Here is a 24963-nt window from a genome sequence, read left to right on the forward strand (position 1 = left end):
GTAAAAAATAGAAACAAAAATTTGCATAAAGAAAATACGTTTTTAGGATCATTAAGATAATATTTGAATGACAATTAAACATTTTCACCATACATTTTCAGTGCATCCAGATTTTTTTTTTGTACAGTAAAAATAACCCCAAATTTCTAAAGTTTTGTCTCTAAAAAAATATAAGCACAATTTCGCATAAAGAAAAGGATTTTTTTAGGATCGTTAAGATAATATTTAAATGACAATTAAACATTTTCACCATACATTTTCAGTACATTTACATTTTTATTTTGTACAGTACAAATTCTCAAAAAAAAGAAAAAAAAAAGATTTTTTTTTCTGTAAAAAACTAAGTTGTTCGTAAAGAATGTGGATTTTTAGGATTGATAAGATATTATTTTAATGACAATTAAACATTTCCAGTGCATCCAGATGTTTTTGTTTTTGTGTACAGTAAAAATTCTCCACATCTTTTTAAGTGTTGTCTGTAAAAATATTCTCAATTGCATAAAGAATTTTTTTTTTTTTAGGATCGATAAGATAATATTTAAATGAAATTATACATTTTCAGTGCATCCAGGTGTGTTTAAAAAAAATTGTACAGTGAAAATTTTCCAAAGCTCTCTAAAGTTTTGTCTAAAAAAATATTTTAAAAAATTTGTATAAAGAAAATGAATTTTTAGGATCGATAAGATATTATTTTAATGACAATTAAACATTTTCACCATACATTTCCAGTGCATCCAGATGTTTTTAATTTTTGTACAGTACAAATTCTTCAAAGTTCTCTAAAGTGTTCTCTAAAAATATAAACAAAATTTTGCATAAAGAAAAGGATGTTTTGTTAGATCAACTATTGTTTTATATAGAATTAATGCAATTACATCAGAAGTAACTAATTAAATTACAGAAAATTAAGAGTAATTTCTTTTTTTAAAATTAAGGGAAAAGTAATTAAATTGTAGTAATTAATTACTCGGTAATGCATTACACCCAACACTGATAATGAGTAATAAATTATGATTTAATTAATTATAACGAACAATATTATGCAAAAATATGATGTTTTTGGGTGACCTGAAAGTGACTGGTTTTGTGAGATTTACTGTGTGTGTGTGTGTGTGTGTGTGTGTGTGTGTGTGTGTGTGTGTGTGTGTGTCGATCCGTCTTTCAACAGATTTAATCCCTAGTGCCTTTTAAGTGTTTTTCTCTCAAATTATTCCCTTCTCAGAGCTTGTGTAGTTTTAATGCACAAAGCAAAAGACTAAAAGCTTTCAAATAAAGCTGTACGTGTCACTCAATAATAATAAATATCAGCGCAGGTCAAAAGTTCGAGTCATTTACTCGCCTTTTAATGGAGAAATAAAACTGGGTGCAATTCGCTCCAGAATGCAACGTAATTTCCTTTCCATTGTTCCGATGCGGTCGCTGAGTGTCTGTGTGAGAGATAGAGGAAGCTCAGAGGTGTGTGTGTGTTTGTGTGTGTGTGTGTGTGTGTGTGTGTGTGTGTGTGTGTGTGTGTGTGTGTGTGTGTGTGTGTGTGTGTGTGTGTGTGTGTGTGAGAGAGAGAGGAAGCTCAGAGGTGTGTGTGTGTGTGTGTGAGAGAGAGAGAGAGAGAGAGAGAGAGAGAGAGAGAGAGAGAGAGAGAGAGAGAGAGAGAGAGTGTGTGTGTGTGTGTGTGTGTGTGTTGTGCCAGTCTCAGAGCGGGTGGAGCTCCGCTGCCATTTGTCCAAAACTCTGCTTTTAATAACAGAACAAAAGAAGAACTAAAAATGCATATGTTTAAAAAATGTCCCCCCCCCCACCCCCCACACACACACACACACACGCCGCGGTTTGGTAATTTTATATGGACTGTGGCTTTGGCTCTCGACAAAAAGATCCAGGCTGAAGAAAAGAACCGGGAACGCTTACACACTTTTTAATGTTTGATTTTATATATTTATTCATTTTTTTATTTTCTTATTATTTCAATTCCACAAGGGGCCACAAAGAAGGTTTCTGGATAAGTTCTCCAAAAGTAGAACAGAAAGGACTGAGATATATATATATATATATATATTGTTATTTCTGAAATAATTCAGTGTTGTTGCCCTTCGAGGTCACATTATTAGATGAACCTTCACGGCCTGTTTATAAGCTTAAAACGATGATTCACCCAAAAATTATCATTTACTCTCCTTCATGTCACTCCAAAACCGGTTTGAGTTTCTTTCTTCTGTGAAACACAAAATGTTTAAGCCACGGAAAAAGAAACTGGAAAAATTCTCTTTCAGCTTTCAAATCTTTATCGCATTTCCGTATTTTGAACAGGACTGTGTACATTGTGCTAAACATCTCCTTTTGTGTTCATACAGGAGACATCAATGATGATTTGTAAGAGAACTAGTTCTTTAAAGAGGCTTGTGGACGATAGCGTGATTCATTGTCTCTCCTCATGTTTCTGAAAACTCTCCTACGATGTTCAGAGACTCTGAATATTTTATTTTAATGTATGAACTCTCAGTTTTGTGTGACGTTTCCTTTCGTTATGAGTCCACGATGAAGACGACTCAATCGCTGTAACTTGCTTTTTCTTCCTTTAAATTCTGCATTTCAGAATTGTGACAATAAAAACATAAAATCAATATGAAAAGACTTTCTGTTTTGATTTATTCTGAAGTGACAGAAGATAATATAGCAATGAGACTCATATCAGCTCATAAAACGGTTTACATGCATTAATAATGGTCAAAAACGAGCAGCTGGATTACTTCTAATGTAAGTATCACTTGTTCTATAGAGGATTTATTTTAATTTCAATAAGTTTACTGCAGTGTAAAAAGATTCCAGCTATTTACACTATGTAACTTTTGGCCTTAAAGCGGTTTACAAAACTGTACACTTTGCGGAAGAACTTTGTTTTGGTTGTGCTTCGGCTCTGCGTGACTGTGCGGATGAATATGATTAGGCCTAGATCCTACGGTTTATAAAACATTCACTGCTAGGCTTCAAAGATACAACCAGTTTCGATGGAAATTATCTCAAATGACTAGCTGAAGATGTTAGTGTAGCTTTACCAATTAAAAGACACGGTACTTAAATAAATTCTAACAGTGCTAAAACAACTAGTATAATGAAATGATCTTCACAATTAACTCTGTTAGAGAGCTACATGGCAATTTATCTGTTCAATAAAACACCTTACTCACCATCATCTCTGCGTCACTTTTACAACATTTAAAATCCCTCAGTTCTCAGAAAAGCCCAAACTGCCGGAACAACTTTTCTTTATTTACGGATATGACGAGACACGCACGGGTCCGTCAGTGCCAGATGTGTACGCAATTTCCTGCGAAACATTTCTTAGTCTAAAATATAAACACTCGTGCTGCGTTCCAGACGAGGATATCCCAAATATCCTAAATTAAATGTCCCACTTCAGCCCTCTGAGAGTTCCAGCCAATCACACTTCACGTTATTGACCACATGATGTCGCCACGACACGAGTCTTGTTTTGTTCAATTATGGCAAAAACTGAATAAAAACTACATAAAATTGCTTTCAAAACAGCTAACGAAAAGCAAAAACGAAGGTTTTTAAACGTAAATGTCTCGCTGAGGTTGTGGTTGATCGAGGATGTAGGCTTCACCGAGTTGGCGAGTTCACAGGTCGAATGTTCCAGAAGTTATTTCCAAGAACGAGGTTGGAAAAATCCCAATTTCGAGCTGTCTGCAACATTATAATAGGCTTACCATAGTGAATCAGGGTGAGACGGAACACATTTTTGAAGAAGGGACTAAGGGACTAAATTTGATAAGTTTTGAACCAAAAAAAGTTAAAGTGTGCACTGTAAAAAATTATATGATCATTAAGTCATGACAAGATATGTTTTTACATTGCTTTAACTCATCAAAATAAGTTAAGCAATTTCAACTTTTTTTTATAAATGATACTACAAGATTCAACTAATTTAACAGGTCAGTTTAATGTGGTTTAAAGTTGTAATTACTTAAAAATCCAAGTTGATTGTACCTAATTAAGTGAGCAACTTTTACAGTGTACATTTAAGTTTACTTGCTCCCTTAAATTAAAGTCCCCCTGTGGTGATAATCAAGCTTTTAATGTTGTTTATGTGTCTATGTGGTGTTTTTAATACGCTTTAAGACACACCATGTGTAAGTTCATAAGTCGACAGCATTGCTGAGTATTTCCTCCTTAAAACTGCAGTGAACCAAAGACAGTCTCAAAAACACGGTTTGAAATCGCTGGTGTTTCTGACGTCACAAACGACCTTGTAACCAATCAGATCAACGTGTGATCGTCAACCAGTGGATCTCTGAGCTGAGTGAGTGAGTGGAGGCGGGGCTCATTTGCATATTCATAGAACCGCGCATACTAAATGAGGCGAGGGTGTCGAGTTACATTCAAGATATTTTAACTATATATGAAGATTTTTTTTTTCAAGGAAAAAACGCTTAAATTAGTAATTTTTGTGATCAAAGATGAGTTTTAAGGAATAAAATTAGGGGGACTTTAAGTAAATTAAGTATAATGTAATTGGCTAACTTAAATTACATTAAACTGACTTCAAATTGAAACTTGTAGGTATAACTTATAAAGAAAGTTGAAGTTGCTTTAATTATACTGGTGATGAGTTCATTTCTTTTGTGGCATTTCCATTGGCATCTTCTCTAAACCCAGAGACCATTATAGAACTAAATGTTATAAAAATGTAAAACAACATCCGCTTGCTGACTGACTGACCGTAACCACACTACGAGTGTTTAGGTGGAGGCCTGAAATCTGTGCCGTTTTGAGTCAGTAGTGTCAGCGGGACCCCCCCATTACCACGGTAAAGTGACACTTACCTCAACTCAACGCCACTCATTTCATGTCATTAGAAAGAAATCATTACAGTAAAAAGAAATGATTTACGATCTGTGTGATGAATAATCATGACACTGCATTTTTCAGTCATTACAAATATAGTGTTTCTTATATAAACACTTTCAGAGCAAGACAATTATAATTGTGAAGAGCACAATAAAAACTCCAGCGACCGTTTTTTTTTTTTTTTTTTTAAATATGTACAACTTTATTACAAAGATTATGTATTAACATTTCAACAAAGCTTACAAATTTTGTATAAAAATAACACTGGTGAAAATACTGCACGATTCTCGTGTGCAAGAAGCTTTTTGGTGCGTGTTTACAGGGAAACTCAGCATGTATAAAGAAAAGTCCACTTATAAATGAATGAAGCACCGTTTTGCACTTTAATAGTTGAATGTTGAATTCTTGCATGTTTATTTGCATAATTGGCAGTATGAAGCCGTTTCTGAGGTCGTGTTCAGTGCAACTCATAATACACACTTTATGCTTATGGATTCCAGCTTTGCATATTTCTTTCTCAAAAGGACACTTTATGATAGTATTGCAACATGAACAGGATTTGATCAAATATTTGAACAGCTCGTGCTGAAAGTTTGAGGTCATTATCAGCCAATTTGACAGTTTTTCCAGTTCATAGATGACAAATCTGTGTTTAATCTTGTTGTGAGTTATAGTCCGAGATAATTATGACATAGAAAACCATAAAAGCCGCCCGAATGATCCATCAACTAACCCTCCATTAACTGTGAATGCTGGTCAAATCCTAGACTGTAGAAATATTTAATATTTCAATACCTGTGGTTGTCTCATGTAAATATTTAAGGAGCATGAGGTCATGTTTCAATCTAAAATCAAAAGGAAAAACATTATATATATATATATAATATAAAGAAAAAAGAAAATGAAGCCAACTTTTAGAACCATTAAGATTTTTGCATTGTGACATTTTTGTTAAATTTCAGTAAGTTTTTGTAATGCATTTTTATATCAGCATAAATTTAAGGCAGTACAAATACCATGTATACAATATTTTTGCATTACAATAATAAAGTTGAGATTATATATATATCGTTTGATATCAGATTGATTTAAAAAATAATATAATTTTCGTAATGCAATTATTTTTAACATTTTTATATCAGCAAATGCAGTACAAATACCATGTATAATTTTTTTTAGCATTTCAATAATAAAGATGAGATTATATATATATATATAATATCAGATTGATATAAAAAATAATAATAATATAATTTTCCCCTTACAGTAATGATAATTTAATGCCAGTGTGAAAACTCTTGATGGTCCTAAAAACAGGCATAATTTTTAATGCAACACATAATTTCATATTAAATTGAATTTGGTGCAAAAAATGACCCATTCTCGGCCGTTTTTCCTGGTCATTAATTCCTGGTCTCGAGTCATTTCTTCTGAGCTTTCTGCCGCTCACAGTGATTTCAGCTCTGGATTGTGGCGATGAATGGAGTCCTTGGAGACACGTGTGTGTTGGTTTATATGTTTGTCTTTGGTCGCTTGGAACACTACAGAGGACGCGAGTGTGTGTTTTCCACATCTTTGGTGAACCCCGCTGAAGAGTGTCTCGTCTCACTCCGTCATGTCTTCATGTTTCTCACTTCCGGGGGGTTTTTCCTCGGTGTCTTCCTCTCTGTCTCCATCATAGGTGTGGTTCCTGAGGGAGTTTTCCTCTTCCTCCTCGTCCTCCTCGTCTCTGAACTCCAGCGCCGTTCCCTCCATGCTGGAGTCGCTGAGGAAAGCGGGCCCCTCGGGAGCGGCCCCGTCCGGGTCACTGTCTCGACTGCAGAAGGCGTAGCGGTGGTTCATGTGCTGAGAGTACGAGCCCGAGTGAGAGAAGCGTTTGCCACACTTGTCGCACTGATACGGTTTTTCTCCCGAGTGCAAACGACTGTGTTCAATCAAATGATGCTTGTGTTTAAAGGCCTTCTTACAGGTCTGACACTCGTGAGGTCGCTTTCCTACAGGAGCAGAAAGTGCAGTTAGACTCCAGATATCTCGGGCTTTCTCTCAATATATATATATATATATATAAATATAGTATTTTTAAGTATTGTGTATATAAATACTTAAGAAAACTATATATATATATATATATATATATATATATATACACACACAAAATATCATACAATACTTTAAATAAAAATTATATGATATTTTAAAAATCTAAATGTTATATGTATATACATATATAGAAAATGTAATATATTTACTATATTATATAATATATATGATTAAATTAGGGCTGTCAAATGATTAATCATGATTAATCACATCCAAAATAAAAGTTTTTTTACATAATATATGTGGGTGCACTGTGTATAATTATTTTGTATATATATAAATACACACACATGCATGTATATTTAAGAAAAAAATATTATTTATATATAAAATATTTATACTTATATATAATATAAATTATATATAAATCTATATACAGTATATACATGAAAATATTTCTTAAATATATACAAGCACGTGTGTATATATATAAAATAATTATACACAGTGCACCCACATATATTATGTAAAAATAAAAAATTTTTGAATGTGATTAATCACGATTAATCATTTGACAGCCCTAGATTAAATATATAATATTTAATATAAAAATAATATACAATTTAATTGACTATATGTATATATATACACATCAAAATACTATATGTATGTTTTATATACTGTATATTACTAAGTATTTTCAGATGTTTTTGTACTTACATATTTGATATGCTTAAAATGAGTAATATACATATAATAATTGAAGTTTATATATATTAATTTACTTAAGAATACTGTATTTTTTTACTTAAAGTCTTGTATATTGTAGTGATATATATATATATAAAATAAATAAATTATACAAATATTAATAAATACTATATATTTTCTACTTATTTTAAGTATCTATGTCTTTCTCTGAATATACTGTATATATATAGTATTTTTAAGTATTATGTATATAAATACTTAAGAAAACTATATATATATATATATATATATACACACACACACAAAATATCATACAATACTTTAAATAAAAATATATGATATTTTAAAAATCTAAATGTTATATGTATATACATATATAGAAAATGTAATATATTTACTATATTATATAATATATATGATTAAATATATAACATTTCATATAAAAATAATATATACACAATTTAATTGACTATATATATATAGTCATATATATATACACTTCAAAATAGTATATGTAGGCCTATGTTTTATACATACTGTATATTACTAAGTATTTTTATATGTATTTATACCTATTTATTTTATATGCTTAAAATGAATAATATACATATAATAATTGAAGTTTACATATATTAATTTACTTAAGAACACTGTATTTTTTTACTTAAAGTTTTGTATATTGTAAAGTGTTATATCAAATAAATAAATATTATATAAAATATAAATAAATACTATATATTTTCTACTTATTTTAAGTATCTGTGGCTTTCTCTGAATATATATATATATAGTATTTTTAAGTATTGTGTATATAAATACTTAAGAAAACTATATATATATATACACACACAAAATATCATACAATACTTTAAATAAAAAATATGTATTATTTTTTAAAAATCTAAATGTAATATATTTATTATATTATAGAATTTAATATATATGATTACATATATAATATTTCATATAAAAATAATATGTATACAATTTAATTGACTATATATATATATATATATATATATACTTCAAAATACTATATGTATGTTTTATACATACTGTATATTACTAAGTATTTTTATATGTATTTATACTTATATATTTGATATGCGTAAAATGAATAATATACGTATATATATTAATTTACTTAAGAATACTGTATTTTTTTACTTAAAGTTTTGTATATTGTAAAGTGTTATATATATCAAATAAATAAATATTATATAAAATATAAATAAATACTATATATTTTCTACTTATTTTAAGTATTATATTTAATATTTTTAATTTAAACACATCATATTTTAGTTTATATTATATTAATTTACTTAAGAATATTATATGTTTTACATATACATATAATATTATAAATTTTTGCATATATAAAATATATATAAAAATTATATATAAATACTATGCACATGTCTTTTACTTATACTGTATATATATATATATATATATAATAATTGACAGTATATAATTAATTTTTGACAGAGTTCATCCTCATTGACTTTCATTGTTTGATTTGATTCCAAGAGCCTGAAGATTCTGCTAATCATCTGATTTTTCGCTCATGTTTGTGATGAGAAGACTCTTCTGAACTAAAGCTGATCTGGAAGCGGTGGGTGTTTGAGATATGACGTCAGTACCCGTGTGCTCATATTTATGTCGCAGGAGAGAGCTACTCTTCTGGAAGGTTTTGTCACAGATATCGCAGGCGTACAATCCTTCCTCAGTCTTCCTCAGCCTCTTCCTCCCGGAGCCGATCTCTCCATCCATCCCATCCTCCATCAGAGACAGGAACTCCGGAACGCCGCGGCTCACGGCTTCAGTCTGGACCCGAGACAGCAGGGAAAGCGTGGTTATTATCAAGCTCACCAAAATCATTCATTTCTATTTTAATAAATGCATATGCATATGAGAATGGCGTATATTTCAGGACACTTTTTTATGCAATCCACTTAACACTAAATATGACCATTTTAGTGCTACATGTACAGGTGAAACTCGAAAAATGAGAATATGGTGCAAAAGTTCATTTATTTCAGTAATTCAAATTAAAAGGTGAAACTAATATATTATATAGACTCATTACATGCAAAGTGAGATATGTCAAGCCTTTATTTGTTATAATTGTGATGATTATGGATTACAGCTTATGAAAACCCCAAATTCAAAATTAGAATACCGTATTGTGAAAGGTTTTCATAAGCTGTAAGCCATAATCATTAAAATTATAACAAATAAAGGCTTGAAATATCTCACTTTGCATGTAATAATCATTTAATCGTGTTGGGTGTATTTTTAGATTTATTCATTTAGCAGATGCAGAGTATGTTCATTTATTGTTATGCTCGATCCAATAAGACTAGATGACATTTCTTTCTATATTTGACATGTGAAGTGTCTGAGTGGAGCGTGTGATGACGAGTGATGATGAGATCAGTGTGCGGCCGTGTGGAAACGAACACGCTCTTGTTGCCCTTTGACATCATGAGGGGAATTTCCCTCGCGCGCGCGTTTGTTTACAGCTCGAGCAGAGGAAACATGTTCACCAAAACTGCAAGATCAGAGGAGAGCGGCCATGCAGCTGTTGCAGTACCACAGTGTGTGTGTGTGTGTGTGTGTGAGTGTGTGTGTGTGTGTGTGTGAGTGTGTGTGTGTGTGTGTGTGTGTGCGAGTGTGTGTGTGTGTGTGTGTGTGTGTGTGTGTGTGTGTGTGTGTGTGAGTGTGTGTGTGTGTGTGCGAGTGTGTGTGTGTGTGTGTGTGTGTGTGAGAGTGAGTGTGTGTGTGTGTGTGTGTGAGAGAGTGTGTGTGAGAGTGTGTGTGTGTGTGTGTGTGTGTGTGTGTGTGTCTGAGAGTGTGTGTGTGAGTGCATGTGTGTGTGCGTATGTGAGTGCGTGTGTGTGCATGTGTGCGTGTGTGTGTGTATGTGTGAGTGTGTGTGAGTGAGTGAGTGAGAATGGTTTTGTGTGTGTAAATGTTTCATATTCTCATTTTATGACTAAGAGTGTAAAATCAGTCTTTCTCATTCTAATATCATTTCATTTGATTCATGAGTACTAGTATTTTCAAAGGAAATTGAATAAATCTGATATTATATTAATTAACACACACACACACACACATATACAATTAATTTATTAATTTTTAATTATTTTTTATTTGTGGCATTTGCTAATTTTAATTAAATGTGTTAAAATAATAAATAATGATTGTTGTGTTCAGATCATTAACTGTAAATACTACAGAAAACATGAAATCTTTTATTGCTTTTAGTCCATGTCTGACGGGTTTATGACCGTCTGGATGCGAGTCCACATATTTTTAGCAGATAAACTATATTATCGTCCAGAAATGCAACTATAAGGCATGAAGATATTAAGATGATATAAACATTAACATCATGATTTTCTGTAAAGCTGCTTTTAATAAATGTGTATTGTAAAAAGAGCTATACAAATAAACACATTTAAAAGTCTTTGTCTTCTGTGAAAATAAACCAAAAAATTGTTCTTGCACTCAAGGGTGTATTATTGTTCACTTTGATGCAAATCAAAGGCTATTGGGTATTTTATAAAATTAATAATAACGTCAATATGTTCGCCCCCAACTTCCTGTTTCAACAGAGTCGCCTCAGGACAGGAAATATGCTTGTCAAGCCATTACATTACATTACATTTATTATAGATGTTTAAAATAAATTTATGATAAACGTCATATTTTTATATTTTATTATACATATTTAGACTACCTTTTTGTTATAATGAATATCATATTTTTTTTTACTTTATTATATATATTTAGAAAACATTTTTGTTATGATAAATATATTATTTGTATATTTTATTATACATAGAATAAATTTGTTATGATGAATATTATACATTTTTTATATTTTATTATGCATATTTAGAATACATTTTTCCTATGCTGAATGTCATATATTTTATTTCAATATTTTATTATGCATATTTAGAATACATTTTTCTTATGCTGAATGTCATATATTCATTTTTATATTTTATTGTGCATATTTAGAATATTTTTCTTATGATGAACATCATTCTTATTTTTATATTTTGTTATACATATTTAGAATATTTTTATGTTAAAATAAATATTATATTTTTATTTATATATTTTATTATGCATATTTAGAATACATTTCTGTTATGCTGAATGTCATATTTGTATATTTTATTATACATATTTAGAATATGTGTTTGTTATAACGAATATGATTTTTATTTTCAGATTGTATTACACATATTTCAAATATATTTTTGTTACAATTAATATAATATTTTTTACAAATTTTAACTTATTTTTGGCGTTGCTGCAGTCGTTTTCTGATTAAATGTGCATTATAAATCTTAAAACCTTTATGAGTGTTTGCTCTTACCATAATCGAATGTCTTTCATGCTGGATTCTCTTCAGCATTGGCTCTGGCTCCGCCTCCACCATATACGCCACTGGAGACAGGAAGCCTGGGCTTGGTGTTGGTGGCGTGAGAGGAAGTGATGTTAGACCGTTGTGTCCTGGGATCATGTGACTGAAGAGAGGGTAGCTGCTGAACACCGTGCTGCTAAACAGCGGCGATGGCACATAAGCCCCGCCCACCTGCTGCTGGGAGGGCGGAGTCAATCTCTTAAACACAGTCTCACCATCGCGTCGTTCTCGTTGCGGCGAGTAACCATTACAAGTTCTGGTCTCTCGTGGCACGGCGGATGCCGAATGAGGTTTAGGGATGGATAAGTCTAAAGGTTCGCTCTGAATATGATAGGTTGGTTGTCGTGGAGATGTGTTGATTGACAGATCCAGATAAGTTGGCGAGCCATACCGGAGGTGCTTGCGTTCGGGTAACGTGGGTGATGTCGGGCCACCTTCTTCTCCCAGCCAGTGTTTGTGGGGGGAATCTTGCGCTAGTTGCAATGGTGTTGGTAAAGGCACGAGGATTTGCTGCGGGACCGAATGCCAAGATGCGCGCTGTGGCGACGACAGGTTATTACACGCTGTTGATCTCTTGTTTTTCCGCGCCTCGTCTCCCACCTCCCGACGGAGCATCTCCTGAAGGAGGTGTTCGAATTTACTACGCGACTGAAGCAACGGTAGCAACGTTGTGCCTTTAAACACACCCGTCCTCATGGCCAAATCATCCGCGGGATCCCACGTCCGGCTCAAAACGGGAACGGCGGACTCAAGCGGGAACTTTCCCCGGCTGCAGTTTCTCCCGCCGACCACAGGGGGCGACGTGGGCGATGGGAAGACGGGCGTCAAGTACGCATGATGGGAGTGTCCGTTAAAATGAGCTGCGTTCCCACTGAGGCACTTCTTGCTGCTGAGGTGTGAACTGTAGGATCCCGAGTGACTGAAGCGCTTCTTACAGTTCGAGCACTCATACGGCTTCTCACCTGTGGACACAGAGATTCAGTCCATAACTGTATCCCTTAAATCTCATATTTGATAATCAAAATGACATATTTAAATGTTTTTATTCCTGTGAAAATAATTTCTTCATGCCTTAAAATAGCTTGAATGTAACTCGACACCCTTCCTTCATTCGATATACGCGGTTCTGTGAATATGCAAATGAGCCCCGTGTCGATAACTTAATCCCTTAAAACTCATCTTTGATAATCAAAATGAGACATTTAAATGTTTTTTCCTGTGAAAATCATTTCTTCATGCCTTAAAATAGCTTGAATGTAACTCGACATCATTGCTTCATTTAGTATGCGTGGATTCATGAATATGCAAATGAGCCCCGCCTCCACTCACTCACCCACTCCAGCTCGGATTACCTGATCCAAGTGGAAATATTGGTTTAATTCAGCCGACTATGTTTGAAACAGAAACTGATTCAGAAGAAGAGAAAGAGTGAATCATAAAGGCTCTTCTAGAAGAATATTAATGTGCTCTCTACAACGTCGGACTCATAACAGTAAATATGATTAACTGTTGGCTTGACTACGTTATCAAACATCTAGTAATCTGTTGATAAAGTTACACAGAACATGTGATAGCAATGATAGGAAAAGCCCCGCCCCCTTGTGACGGGATTGGTCACGTTTGTGATGGTAGGAAACCGTGTTTTTGAGACTGTCTTTGGTTCACTGCAGTTTTAAGCAGAAAATACTCAGCAATGCTGTCGACTTATGAACTTATACATGGTTTGTCTTAAAGCGTATTAAAAACACCACATAGACACATAAACAACATTACACACTTGTTTGTTTGTTTTTACCACAGGTGGACTTAAATTGTACTTAATTGGTGTGTTTTTATTCTCATGCATGTTTTTTATCGTAATTTTTTTTTAAATTGCTTTATTCAGCATAATAATGGTTTTAGAAGTATATGTAGAGGAATTTATTGAATCTCATGACACAAAATGTCATAATTATGACAAAAAGTGTGACTTGTGTGTATAACTAAGTCATAATTTTTATAATGCATCAACAACTTTTTAAATAATATATTCCTTACTTATTATGCCATAATTATGACTGTTATGCTTATGATTTACCAAAATGTGATTTGTTTCTAAAAAGTTTTGGTTTTCTTATGTTGCGGAAATTGGCTTATTTTACACCAAAACCAAAAAAATATTTTGAATTATGTGAATAATATACAGTATATTATAGGATAATTAATATACATAAATAAATGTATTAACTTAATATTTTTGAATTATAATTTTTTTAATATATATTTTATATAATTTTCTCTCTCTCTCTTTATATATATATATATATATATATATATATATATACAAAAATAAATGTGTCCAGATAATTTTAATTTTCATTACTATAAAAATATTTCCCCCCTACATTACAGCAATAGGAATTTAGCATATAAATGTTGAAGAATTTAGCATATAAATAGTTCCCTAAAAAATAATGTCAAGGCAGAGAAGTCCTGGTAAAATATTTATTTTCTTCATGCACAATGTAAATTTTGTGTGAAATATGACTTGTGCATTCTTTGAATCCACTTTGGCGGGTTGTGTTTCTTACCACTGTGGATGCGCAGGTGCTCTTTGAGGTGATGCTTGTATTTAAAGGCTTTTCCACACTGATTACACTTGAACTTCCTGCTCTCCATACTGGGCTCAGACAAGGAGTTCTGGGACATACATGAAATCATGAGCAGTTAGCACACGTCTACATGCGTGTCATTCGTTCTGGGGTGTGTTTCCCAAAAGCAACGTTAGCCAAAAATGGTCGCAAGTTCCGTCGTTATCAGCAGTTCAACGAGTCTGTGTTTCCCGAAACCATCGTTCTAACGAACATTCGCAAACAGCATCGCAGAGTTGTGTGTTTGTGGTTAGAAGACGAGTTTCTAGTTTGCATGACATGTGGACTCAATAAATCCTTATCTTGAGCAAAATAAGCAAACTGACATTCAGTGCAACCTGTGTCTTTTATTTAGAATACATACAAATGTCATTTACGTTTTTAGTTTGTCGAGATTTAAAGCGTAGTTTTTGAAGAGTGCGCATGTGTGAACGAGCTCTAGTGTGTAAGAACGAGCCTATGATTGAATCTGGAAATACAGGTGAAACTCGAAAAATTAGAATATCGTGCAAAAGTTCATTTATTTCAGTAATTCAACTTAAAAGGGGAAACTAATATATTATATAGACTCATTACATGCAAAGTTACAGCTTATGAAAACCTTTTCACAATATTCTAATTTTGAATTTGGGGTTTTCATAAGCTGTAAGCCATAATCATCAAAATTATAACAAATAAAGGCTTGAAATATCTCACTTTGCATGTAATGAGTCTATATAATATATTAGTTTCACCTTTTAAGTTGAATTACTGAAATAAATAAACTTTTGCACCATATTCTAATTTTTCGAGTTGCACCTGTATGTGAGAGGCTGTTAGATTATTCCATATCAAGTAAAAATGTCCAGAGCTTATCATCATCGATATGATATTGTTTATCGCCCAGCCCTTCTGAAGTCATGATGTGAGAGTAAACGCATTGCACAAGTGTTATGGATTACTGTTATGATGGTGGGGATTTGTTTGTTTTGGGGGTTGAATGGAAACGAGCAGCTCAGACATTTGCTAATATCTTAAAATTCGTTCAATGGATTGGTTTTAATTTTAGTTTGGAGTCATCTTCATTTATACAGCGCTTTTAACAATGGAGATTGTTCCAAAGCAGCTTTACAGTGATAACAGGAGATTACAGTAACATAGATTGTGTTGGCTTTACAGCAGCTCTAGAATAACGTTATTTCCCAGCTAAAGTTAGTTTTAATTGATTCACTTCCGTCGCAGCGATCATTAGTTATTAAACACGACACTGTTTTAACAGAAAACTCTTAAAGGGTTCGTTCACCCAAAAATTAAACTTATGTCATTAATGACTCTCCCTCGTGTTGCTCCAAGCCCGTCAGACCTCCGTTCATCTTCGAAACACAGTTTAAGATATTTTAGATTTAGTCCGAGAGCTTTCTGTCCCTCCATTGTAAATGTACACTCACCGGCCACTTTATTAGGTACCCCATGCTAGTAACGGGTTGGACCCCCTTTTGCCTTCAGAACTGCCTCAATTCTTCGTGGCATAGATTCAACAAGGTGCTGGAAGCATTCCTCAGGGAGTTTGGTCCATATTGACATGATGGCATCACACAGTTGCCGCAGATTTGTCGGCTGCACATCCATGATGCGAATATCCCGTTCCACCACATCCCAAAGATGCTCTATTGGGTTGAGATCTGGTGACTGTGGAGGCCATTTTAGTACAGTGAACTCATTGTCATGTTCAAGAAACCAATTTGAAATGATTAGAGCTTTGTGACATGGTGGAAGTAGCCATCAGAGGATGGGTACATGGTGGCCATAAAGGGATGGACATGGTCAGAAACAATGCTCAGGTAGGCCGTGGCATTTAAACGATGCCCAATTGGCACTAAGGGGCCTAAAGTGTGCCAGGAAAACATCCCCCACACCATTACACCACCACCACCAGCCTGCACAGTGGTAACAAGGCATGATGGTTCCATGTTCTCATTCTGTTTACGCCAAATTCTGACTCTAACATCTGAATGTCTCAACAGAAATCGAGACTCATCAGACCAGGCAACATTTTTCCAGTCTTCAACTGTTCAATTTTGGTGAGCTCTTGCAAATTGTAGCCTCTTTTTCCTATTTGTAGTGGAGATGAGTGGTACCCGGTGGAGTCTTCTGCTGTTGTAGCCCATCCGCCTCAAGGTTGTGCGTGTTGTGGCTTCACAAATGCTTTGCTGCATACCTCGGTTGGAACGAGTGGTTATTTCAGTCACTGTTGCCCTTCTATCAGCTCGAACCAGTCTGGCCATTCTCCTCTGACCTCTGGCATCAACAAGGCATTTCCGCCCACAGAACTGCCGCTCACTGGATGTTTTTTCTTTTTCGGACCATTCTCTGTAAACCCTAGAGATGGTTGTGCGTGAAAATCCCAGTAGATTAGCAGTTTCTGAAATACTCAGACCAGCCCTTCTGGCACCAACATTCATGCCACGTTTAAAGTCACTCAAATCAACTTTCTTCCCCATACTGATGCTCGGTTTGAACTGCAGGAGATTGTCTTGACCATGTCTACATGCCTAAATGCACTGAGTTGCCGCCATGTGATTGGCTGCTTAGAAATTAAGTGTTAACGAGCAGTTGGACAGGTGTACCTAATAAAGTGGCCGGTGAGTGTATGTACGGTATACTGTCCTTGTCCAGAAAGGAAATAAAGACATCATCAAAGTAGTCCATGTGACATCAGTGGGTTAGTTAGAGTGTGTTGAAGCATCGAAAATACATTTTGGTCCAAAAATAACAAAAACTAGGCCTTTATTCCGCATTTTATTGTGTTCCGGTTCTGTTGTGGATCCGCGTTCAGTGCCGCTGCTGACGTGTGTCTGGTGTGTGTGTGTGTGTGTGTTCCGGTTCTGTTGTGGATCCGTGTTCAGTGCCGCTGCTGACGTAAGACGCTGCTGACGTGTGTCTGGTGTGTGTGTGTGTTCCGGTTCTGTTGTGGATCCGCGTTCAGTGCCGCTGCTGACGTAAGACGCTGCTGACGTGTGTCTGGTGGGTGTGTGTGTGTGTGTGTGTCTGGTGCGTCCGTGTATTCGGGTTCAAATAAATATGGCTGGGCAGAAAAATGCAAGTCTTCCTCTGTGTGGAAATCCTTAGACATGTTTGCGAAGATTGTTTTGTTTCCAGCGTGCGTCTCCCTCAGACTGTAGACGAAGCTCAGGCGCACCAGACACACACACACACACACACACACACACACACACACACACACTCACACACACACACACACACACACACACACGTCAGCAGCGTCTTACGTCACACACACACACACACACACACACACACCAGACACACGTCAGCAGCGGCACTGAACGCAGATCCACAACAGAAGCGAAACACACACACACACACACACACACACCAGACACACGTCAGCAGCGGCACTGAACGCAGATCCACAACAGAAGCGAAACACACACACACACACACACACACACCAGACACACGTCAGCAGCGTCTTACGTCAGCGGCGGCACTGAACGCGGATCCACAACAGAACCAGAATACACACACACACACACCAGACACCTTTTTTTGGCTTGCTTAGTTGGGGATATTTAATATTCAACAATATTATTGAACTGTGTTGTACTACTTTCATGTTATCACTGTGAAGCTGCTTTGATGCAATCTGTATTGTGAAAAGCGCTATATAAATAAATGTGACTTGACTTGACTTGACACGTCAGCAGCGTCTTACGTCAGCAGCGGCACTGAACGCGGATCCACAACAGAACCAGAATACACACACACACACACACCAGACACATGTCAGCAGCGTCTTACGTCAGCGGCGGCACTGAACGCGGATCCACAACAGAACCAGAATACACACACACACACACACACACACCAGACACACGTCAGCAGCGTCTTACGTCAGCGGCGGCACTGAACGCGGATCCACAACAGAACCAGAATACACACACACACACACACACACACGTCAGCAGCGTCTTACGTCAGCAGCGGCACTGAACGCGGATCCACAACAGAACCAGAATACACACACACACACTAGACACACGTCAGCAGCGTCTTACGTCAGCAGCGGCACTGAACGCGGATCCACAACAGAACCAGAATACACACACACACACACACACCAGACACACACACACACACACACACACACACACACACACCAGACACACGTCAGCAGCGTCTTACGTCAGCAGCGGCACTGAACGCGGATCCACAATGGAACCGGAAGACACACACACACACACACCAGACACACGTCAGCAGCGGCACTGAACGCGGATCCACAACAGAACCGGAAGACACACACACACACCAGACACACGTCAGCAGCGGCACTGAACGCGGATCCACAACAGAACCGGAACACAATACAATGCTGAATAAAGTCGTAGTTTTTGTTATTTTTGGACCAAAATGTATTTTCGATGCTTCAACACACTCTAACTAACCCACTGATGTCACATGGACTACTTTGATGATGTCTTTATTTCCTTTCTGGACAAGGAGAGTATACCGTACATACATTTACAATGGAGGGACAGAAAGCTCTCGGACTAAATCTAAAATATCTTAAACTGTGTTCCGAAGATGAACGGAGGTCTGACGGGCTTGGAGCGACACGAGGGAGAGTCATTAATGACATCATTTTTATTTTTGGGTGAACTAACCCTTTAACTTTTGCACGATATTCTAATTTTTCGAGTTTCACCTGTAAGGCGAAATAACTGAGAAAAATGAGAAATATTCCTCAGATGCCATGTCTAATTTATATCAAAACATCTAACGTTAATTCGATCTTAAACAGATTTATTAAAAGTAGTTATTACTCCAACACCTGCGTGACGTCATTAACCAACGTGGTTGAAAACACAATTTGCAGTTTCGGGAAACAGTCGTGACTATAGTTGATTTCTTCAACGATGCATCGTTCGTACTAGTTAAGCAGCGAGTTACGCCGTCGCACGGGAAACACACCCCTGCATGTGTGTGTGTGACGTACCTTCTCGTCCGTGTGAGCGTGGAGAGTCAAGTGCCGCTCCATCTGAGACCGGTACGGTGAACTGAACCCGCAGAGAGGACACACACCGTCTCCCGTGTCCCGGGCCGGGCAGAAGCTCAGGTGTTCCCCCAGAGACGCCTCGCGCTGGCAGAACGGGCACGTCTGTGGCGCGTCGGGGTTTAGCAGCCCGCCGTCTGCACACCCGCAAGAGAGATCATCTGATTAATCTGATTCATGATGCATTTGTGGAAGAAAAATATACATATTTAACATGTTACAAAGTAAAATTCTCACGGTCTCTACTTGCGCCTAAAGCGCAACTTATGACGTCAGAAGTAGCGAAGTGCGTCATGGCGTAGCGTAGATATCAGCAGTCCGTCACATCACTCGCATAAGTAATGCTTAAGTCGAATCCGTATGTTTGTTTGGCCGGAAGCTAGTTATTTTAGTTGATAAAGGTTTATGATGGACAGATGCACTTTTATGATGGATAGATGCACTTTTATCATGGATAGATGCACTTTCCTTTCGAGGGAATTCGCGATGCGTCAACGACGCTTTGAGAACGCCCCCAGCGTGAATGCGTCTGAGCATCAATGTCAACTAGTCCAATGGAAAGAATGAGCGTCACGGGCGGGTGACGTCAAGACCAGGAAGGGATAAAAGCACATCCGGTGCAAACCGGCATTAGCTTCTGTGCCTCAGTAAGCGATCTATGTTACTCTGTCTCTGTCTATTTATTGTTGTCTGTTCGATATTATTGGGAAGAGTTATGGCGAAACAACTTTCCAAACTCTGTGCTTCTCCCTGCCCGCATTATTTAACGGGTGGACATGCGAGATGCTTCCGCTCCGCATGCTCCACTCTCGCCTGGTGCTTTTCGAGGAAAGTGGCCAGGCTCGCGATCCTCAGGGTGCAGGACCCGCGTCTGCCGAGGCAGCGCGGAGAATGCATTCCTGTGGATCGCGAATAGGATCTTTTTAAGGGGTTGGAGACGGGTCCGCGGATCTTATCTCCTCCTTTTCCACGAGGGATCCAGTGCTCTCTCGCCGGTCTCGGAAGCCCGCGCTGCGGTCTCTTCCGCCCGGGGAGAGAAATCAATGCTTCAGTCCTCTACCTCCGAGGAGGTAGATGTGCTGGGCATTGAAAGTGACACAATCATGGGGGAAGTGGATTTGCCATCTCTTTCCCCAAAGTATGAGAAATATATATAGCCTATATATATATATATATATATATATATATATATGATAGTTTATATATTATATGTAAAATAAAGTGAATATATATAAAGAATATATAAAAAAAAAAAATAAGCTGGTGGAGGTGTTTACTAAGGCTGTAGATAAATTAAATATTTAATGGCCAGCAGAAATAAGGGGGCACTCGTACTAAAAATAAAATAAATTGACGAGTTTCCTTCCCTCTATTTTTCCACCTCCATCACGGGGCCTTCCATTTTTCCCGATCTGCACGGCGAGCTGTCTAGATCATGGAAAAAGCCTTACTCATCTTGTCTTTTAGCCCCCACATTCATGTATATTCAGATATTTGGGGGTTAAGAGAGTATGGCTATGGGGCAATACCCCGGGTAGAACAGACGCTTGCGAGCTATCTGTCTCCCGGTTCAGTATCGGCTTCTCTCACTAAACCATTAAAGAAAACTATTTTTTAATCTAGTGGGAAAAGCATATATGGCATGGGGTCTAACATGAGCATGCTTGCAAACTATAGCAGTGCTACAAGCAAATCAGGCTGACCTGCTGCGTTATTTGGACAGAAGTGAGGGAGTTTGGCCCGATGGGGTTTGAGAACTCCGTCGGGCCTCAGATTTATTTCTCAGGGATGGCAGCCCTTGTGGTCACTGAGAGACACCTCTGGCTCAATTTGATGGGAATCATGGAGAAAGATACAAGATAATCTCTCCCTCGCTATGTCCAACCCCCTGGGGCTGCTGGGCATGAGCAGCTCCAGCCGTCTAGTTTCTCATACACAACACAGCAGCCAAAGCCTTCAAAGCAGAAGCCGGATCCGAGGACCGTTCTTCACGCTGAGAAGGCTGCGGCTCCAAAGAAAAGGTCTGGCGCCACCGGCGTCAGACCGGTGAGGGCAGCCCCAACCGGGGTGAAATGGTGTACACCTCATTATACGGTGCCCTTTCCATCTCGGTGCCCTCAGGGGACCGTTCTGCCAACCCCGCCACCCTTGGTGCTTTGGGGCGCAGCGGTCTCCAGCGAGCTTCTGGCGCAGCGTCAACTCGACATTGCGTCGGACTCGCGCCCTCTGAGGGGGGTTCGAAAACAGTCATTTCGGGTGGTTCCTGCCAGTATGCTTCAGGTCCCCGAACTGGCTGTCTTTATTACACCAGAGGCCAGCCTCGAGGGGCTGGTTCCCTTGGTAGATTTTCTGGCAGCGCGGAAGCTACTGCCAAATATATCTCTATGGGTCCTGCAGTTAGTAGTAAGAGGCAGATTTGGTTCTCGTCCTCCAGGCTACAACGGAGTGTTGCTCACATTAGTGCATTCCGAGCAGGCTCTGGTAATGGAGCAAGAGGTAAAAGCCCTGTTAGCAAAGAAAGCTATAGAGCAGGTGTACACACCCGACATTGCGTCGGGTCTTTACAGTCGTTATCTCATTGTTCCAAAAGAGGATGGAGAGCTGCGTCACATACTAGATCTTCGTCTGTTGGAGTGTTTGGTGCTGGAACTCAAGTCCAAGATGCTAACACTCAAACAGATCGTGACTCAAATCAAGATCCGAGGACTGGTTTGTCACGATAGATCTAAAAGATGCATACTTCCATACCTCCCTCAGCACAGGAGGTTCTTGAGGTTTTCTTTGGGGCAAAGAACACCAGTATCAGGCACTTCTTTTCGGTCTAGCTCTATCACCCCGCACATTCACGAAGCGTGTAGACGCAGCTCTGGCCCCGCCAGGCTGCAGTGCATACGCTTTCTGAATTGCATAGATGACTGGCTGATTCTAGCGGAATCAGAACAGTTAGCGGTTCGGCACCGAGGTGTCATTCTCGCTCATATGCAGATGTTGGGGTTACGCTGTCTGAGGGCAGTGTATATTCCAGGGGGCCAGAATATTGGAGCAGACACCCTGTCGAGGCAGGGGCTGAGGCCAGGGGACTCCATCCCGAGGCGGTGGAGCAAATATGGGAGTTTTACGGCCAGGCAGAAGTGGATTTGTTCTCGTCTCAGCATACGACGCACTGTCCACTCTGGTTATCCCTTACTCAACCAGTCCCCTCGGGGCTGGTTGCTATGGTGCAGACGTGGCCGAGGCTACGTCTGTACGCATTTCCCCCTGTTGCTCTGCTCCCAGGAGTTCTGGAGTGATTCCGCCAGGATGGAATAAGCCTAATTAGTAGCACCACCCTGGCCGAGCTGAATTTGGTTTGCGGACCTAATTTTTCTCATCGACGGACCTCCCTTGGAGGTCCCCATTAGGAGAGACCTTCCGTCTCAGGCAGGGGATGCAATATTCCACCCCCGGCAGGGGATTTGGAAACTGTGGGTTTGGCCTCTGAGGGGGCCCAACTCATAGAGAGTGGTCTCTCAACCGAGGTTGTTGAGACCATTCTAAGCTCCAGAGCTCCCGCTACGAGGAAACTGTATTCGCTATTTCGAGAGTTTTTCACTTCTTTGTGTTACCAGTGTCAGTGGGATCCGGTTAACTGTTCAGTAAACACAGTATTCGAGTTTCTGCAAGAACGCTTTGTATCAGGTCTATGTCCTTCCACGCTTAAGGTATACGTGGCGGCCATTGCGGCTTTCCACACCCTGGTGGGTAGTACATTTTTGGGTCGCGACCCCCTGATCACTCGTTTCCTTCGTGACACTTTGAGGCTGAGGCCTGCAACTTGCACTAGGGTGCTGGCTTGGGACCTGGCAATAGTTCTAGATTTGATTTGATTTGATTTACTTTATTAATCCCCCAGGGGGAAATTTATGTGTCACAACAGCATAGAAATACAATGAATAAATAAACAACAACAACAACAAACAACATACACAACAGCAACAAATCTTGTTCTCAAGTATCAATTTTTCAAAGCACCATGATTATATACGACCAGAATAAATACATAAATATATATATATATATATATATATATATATATATATATATCATCTCACATAACACTGATTATAAAATCTAATTGCAGTTTGGAAAAAAGACTTTCTAAAACGCTCTTTGTAGCAGCGTGGATGAATTAATCTTGAGCTGTAGGTACTCACAAAAGCTTGAGATATTTCATTAAGAGGATGATAGTCATGATTAATCATAAGATTAATCATGAAGGCCTATCTGGGGCTCCCTTCGAGCCCTTAGATTTGGTCTCAGAGAAGTTCCTTTCTTTTAAGACTATTTTCTGCTAGCTATTTCGTCCCTATAAGAGTCAGACCTTCAGGCCCTTTCGGTCCCCACCTGCCTTGAGTGCACCGGGGATGGCCAAGGCAATCTTACCCGAAACATGGATATGTTCCAAAGGTGCCTACCATTATTCCGAGGCCTATTGTGCTGCAGGTTTTTGTCCTCCCCCATTTTTCGGACCAGGAGGACTTCTCTGTCGAGAAAATCCAACCTATTGAGCAAATAGATAGTGGAGACTATTCTTCTTGCTTGTGAGTCTTCTGGCCAACCATTTGGTGGTCAGGGCTCATTCCACTAGGAGTATGGCTTCTAAGCGTATTATCTGGAGTTATCTCCAAGATGTTTGTGATGCGGCGGGCTGGTCCTCACCACTCACATTCGTGAGGTTTTAGAGCTTGGACCTGAATGCTGCCCCAGGAACCCAGGTGCTTGGTGCAGTGTGACAACAGGCTGACACTCAGGCATTTGAAAGTCTGGCGTTTTAGGTATTCTCGTTCCCAAAGCGTCGTTGATGCATCGCGAGTTCCCTCGAAAGGGAACGTCTCAGGTTACGACTGTAACCATAGTTCCCTGAGAAAGCAGATCCATCATAACAGTGCATCTATCCATCATAAAAGTGCATCAGTCCATCATAAAAGTGCACGAGACGATGCGTCACCCTGCCATACTTCCTGCATCCCTGTGATCGGCTTGCTTCGGCAATTTTCGAAGCTAATGCCGGTTTGCACCGGATGTGCTTTTATCCCTTCCTGGTCATGACGTCACCCGCCCGTGTGTGTCTTGACGTCACCCGCCCGTCATTCTTTCCATTGGACTAGTTGACATTGATGCTCAGACACATTCACGCTGGGGGCGTTCCCAAAGCGTCGTTGACTCATCGT

The 24963-nt window shown here is 38.1% G+C and overlaps 1 protein-coding gene across 1 annotated transcript in view; it reads right to left on the reverse strand.

The window, feature by feature from the left end:
• Positions 1-6471: 6471 nt before the first annotated feature.
• LOC130071419 (zinc finger E-box-binding homeobox 1-like) overlaps positions 6472-24963 on the reverse strand; it is a 66138-nt gene continuing 47646 nt past the window's right edge. Inside the window, exons 4-8 of the mRNA XM_056236228.1 lie at positions 19697-19890; positions 14638-14746; positions 12020-13029; positions 9264-9447; positions 6472-6860 (exon numbers count right to left, since the gene is read on the reverse strand). Of these exons, the coding sequence (XP_056092203.1) occupies positions 6472-6860; positions 9264-9447; positions 12020-13029; positions 14638-14746; positions 19697-19890 (1886 nt within the window). The remainder of the gene's footprint in view (positions 6861-9263; positions 9448-12019; positions 13030-14637; positions 14747-19696; positions 19891-24963) is intronic.

Source organism: Rhinichthys klamathensis, unplaced genomic scaffold (genome assembly GCF_029890125.1).
Source record: "Rhinichthys klamathensis goyatoka isolate OS25496 unplaced genomic scaffold, OSU_Roscu_1.1 h1tg000441l_1, whole genome shotgun sequence".
In the NCBI taxonomy this organism is placed as follows: domain Eukaryota; kingdom Metazoa; phylum Chordata; class Actinopteri; order Cypriniformes; family Leuciscidae; genus Rhinichthys; species Rhinichthys klamathensis.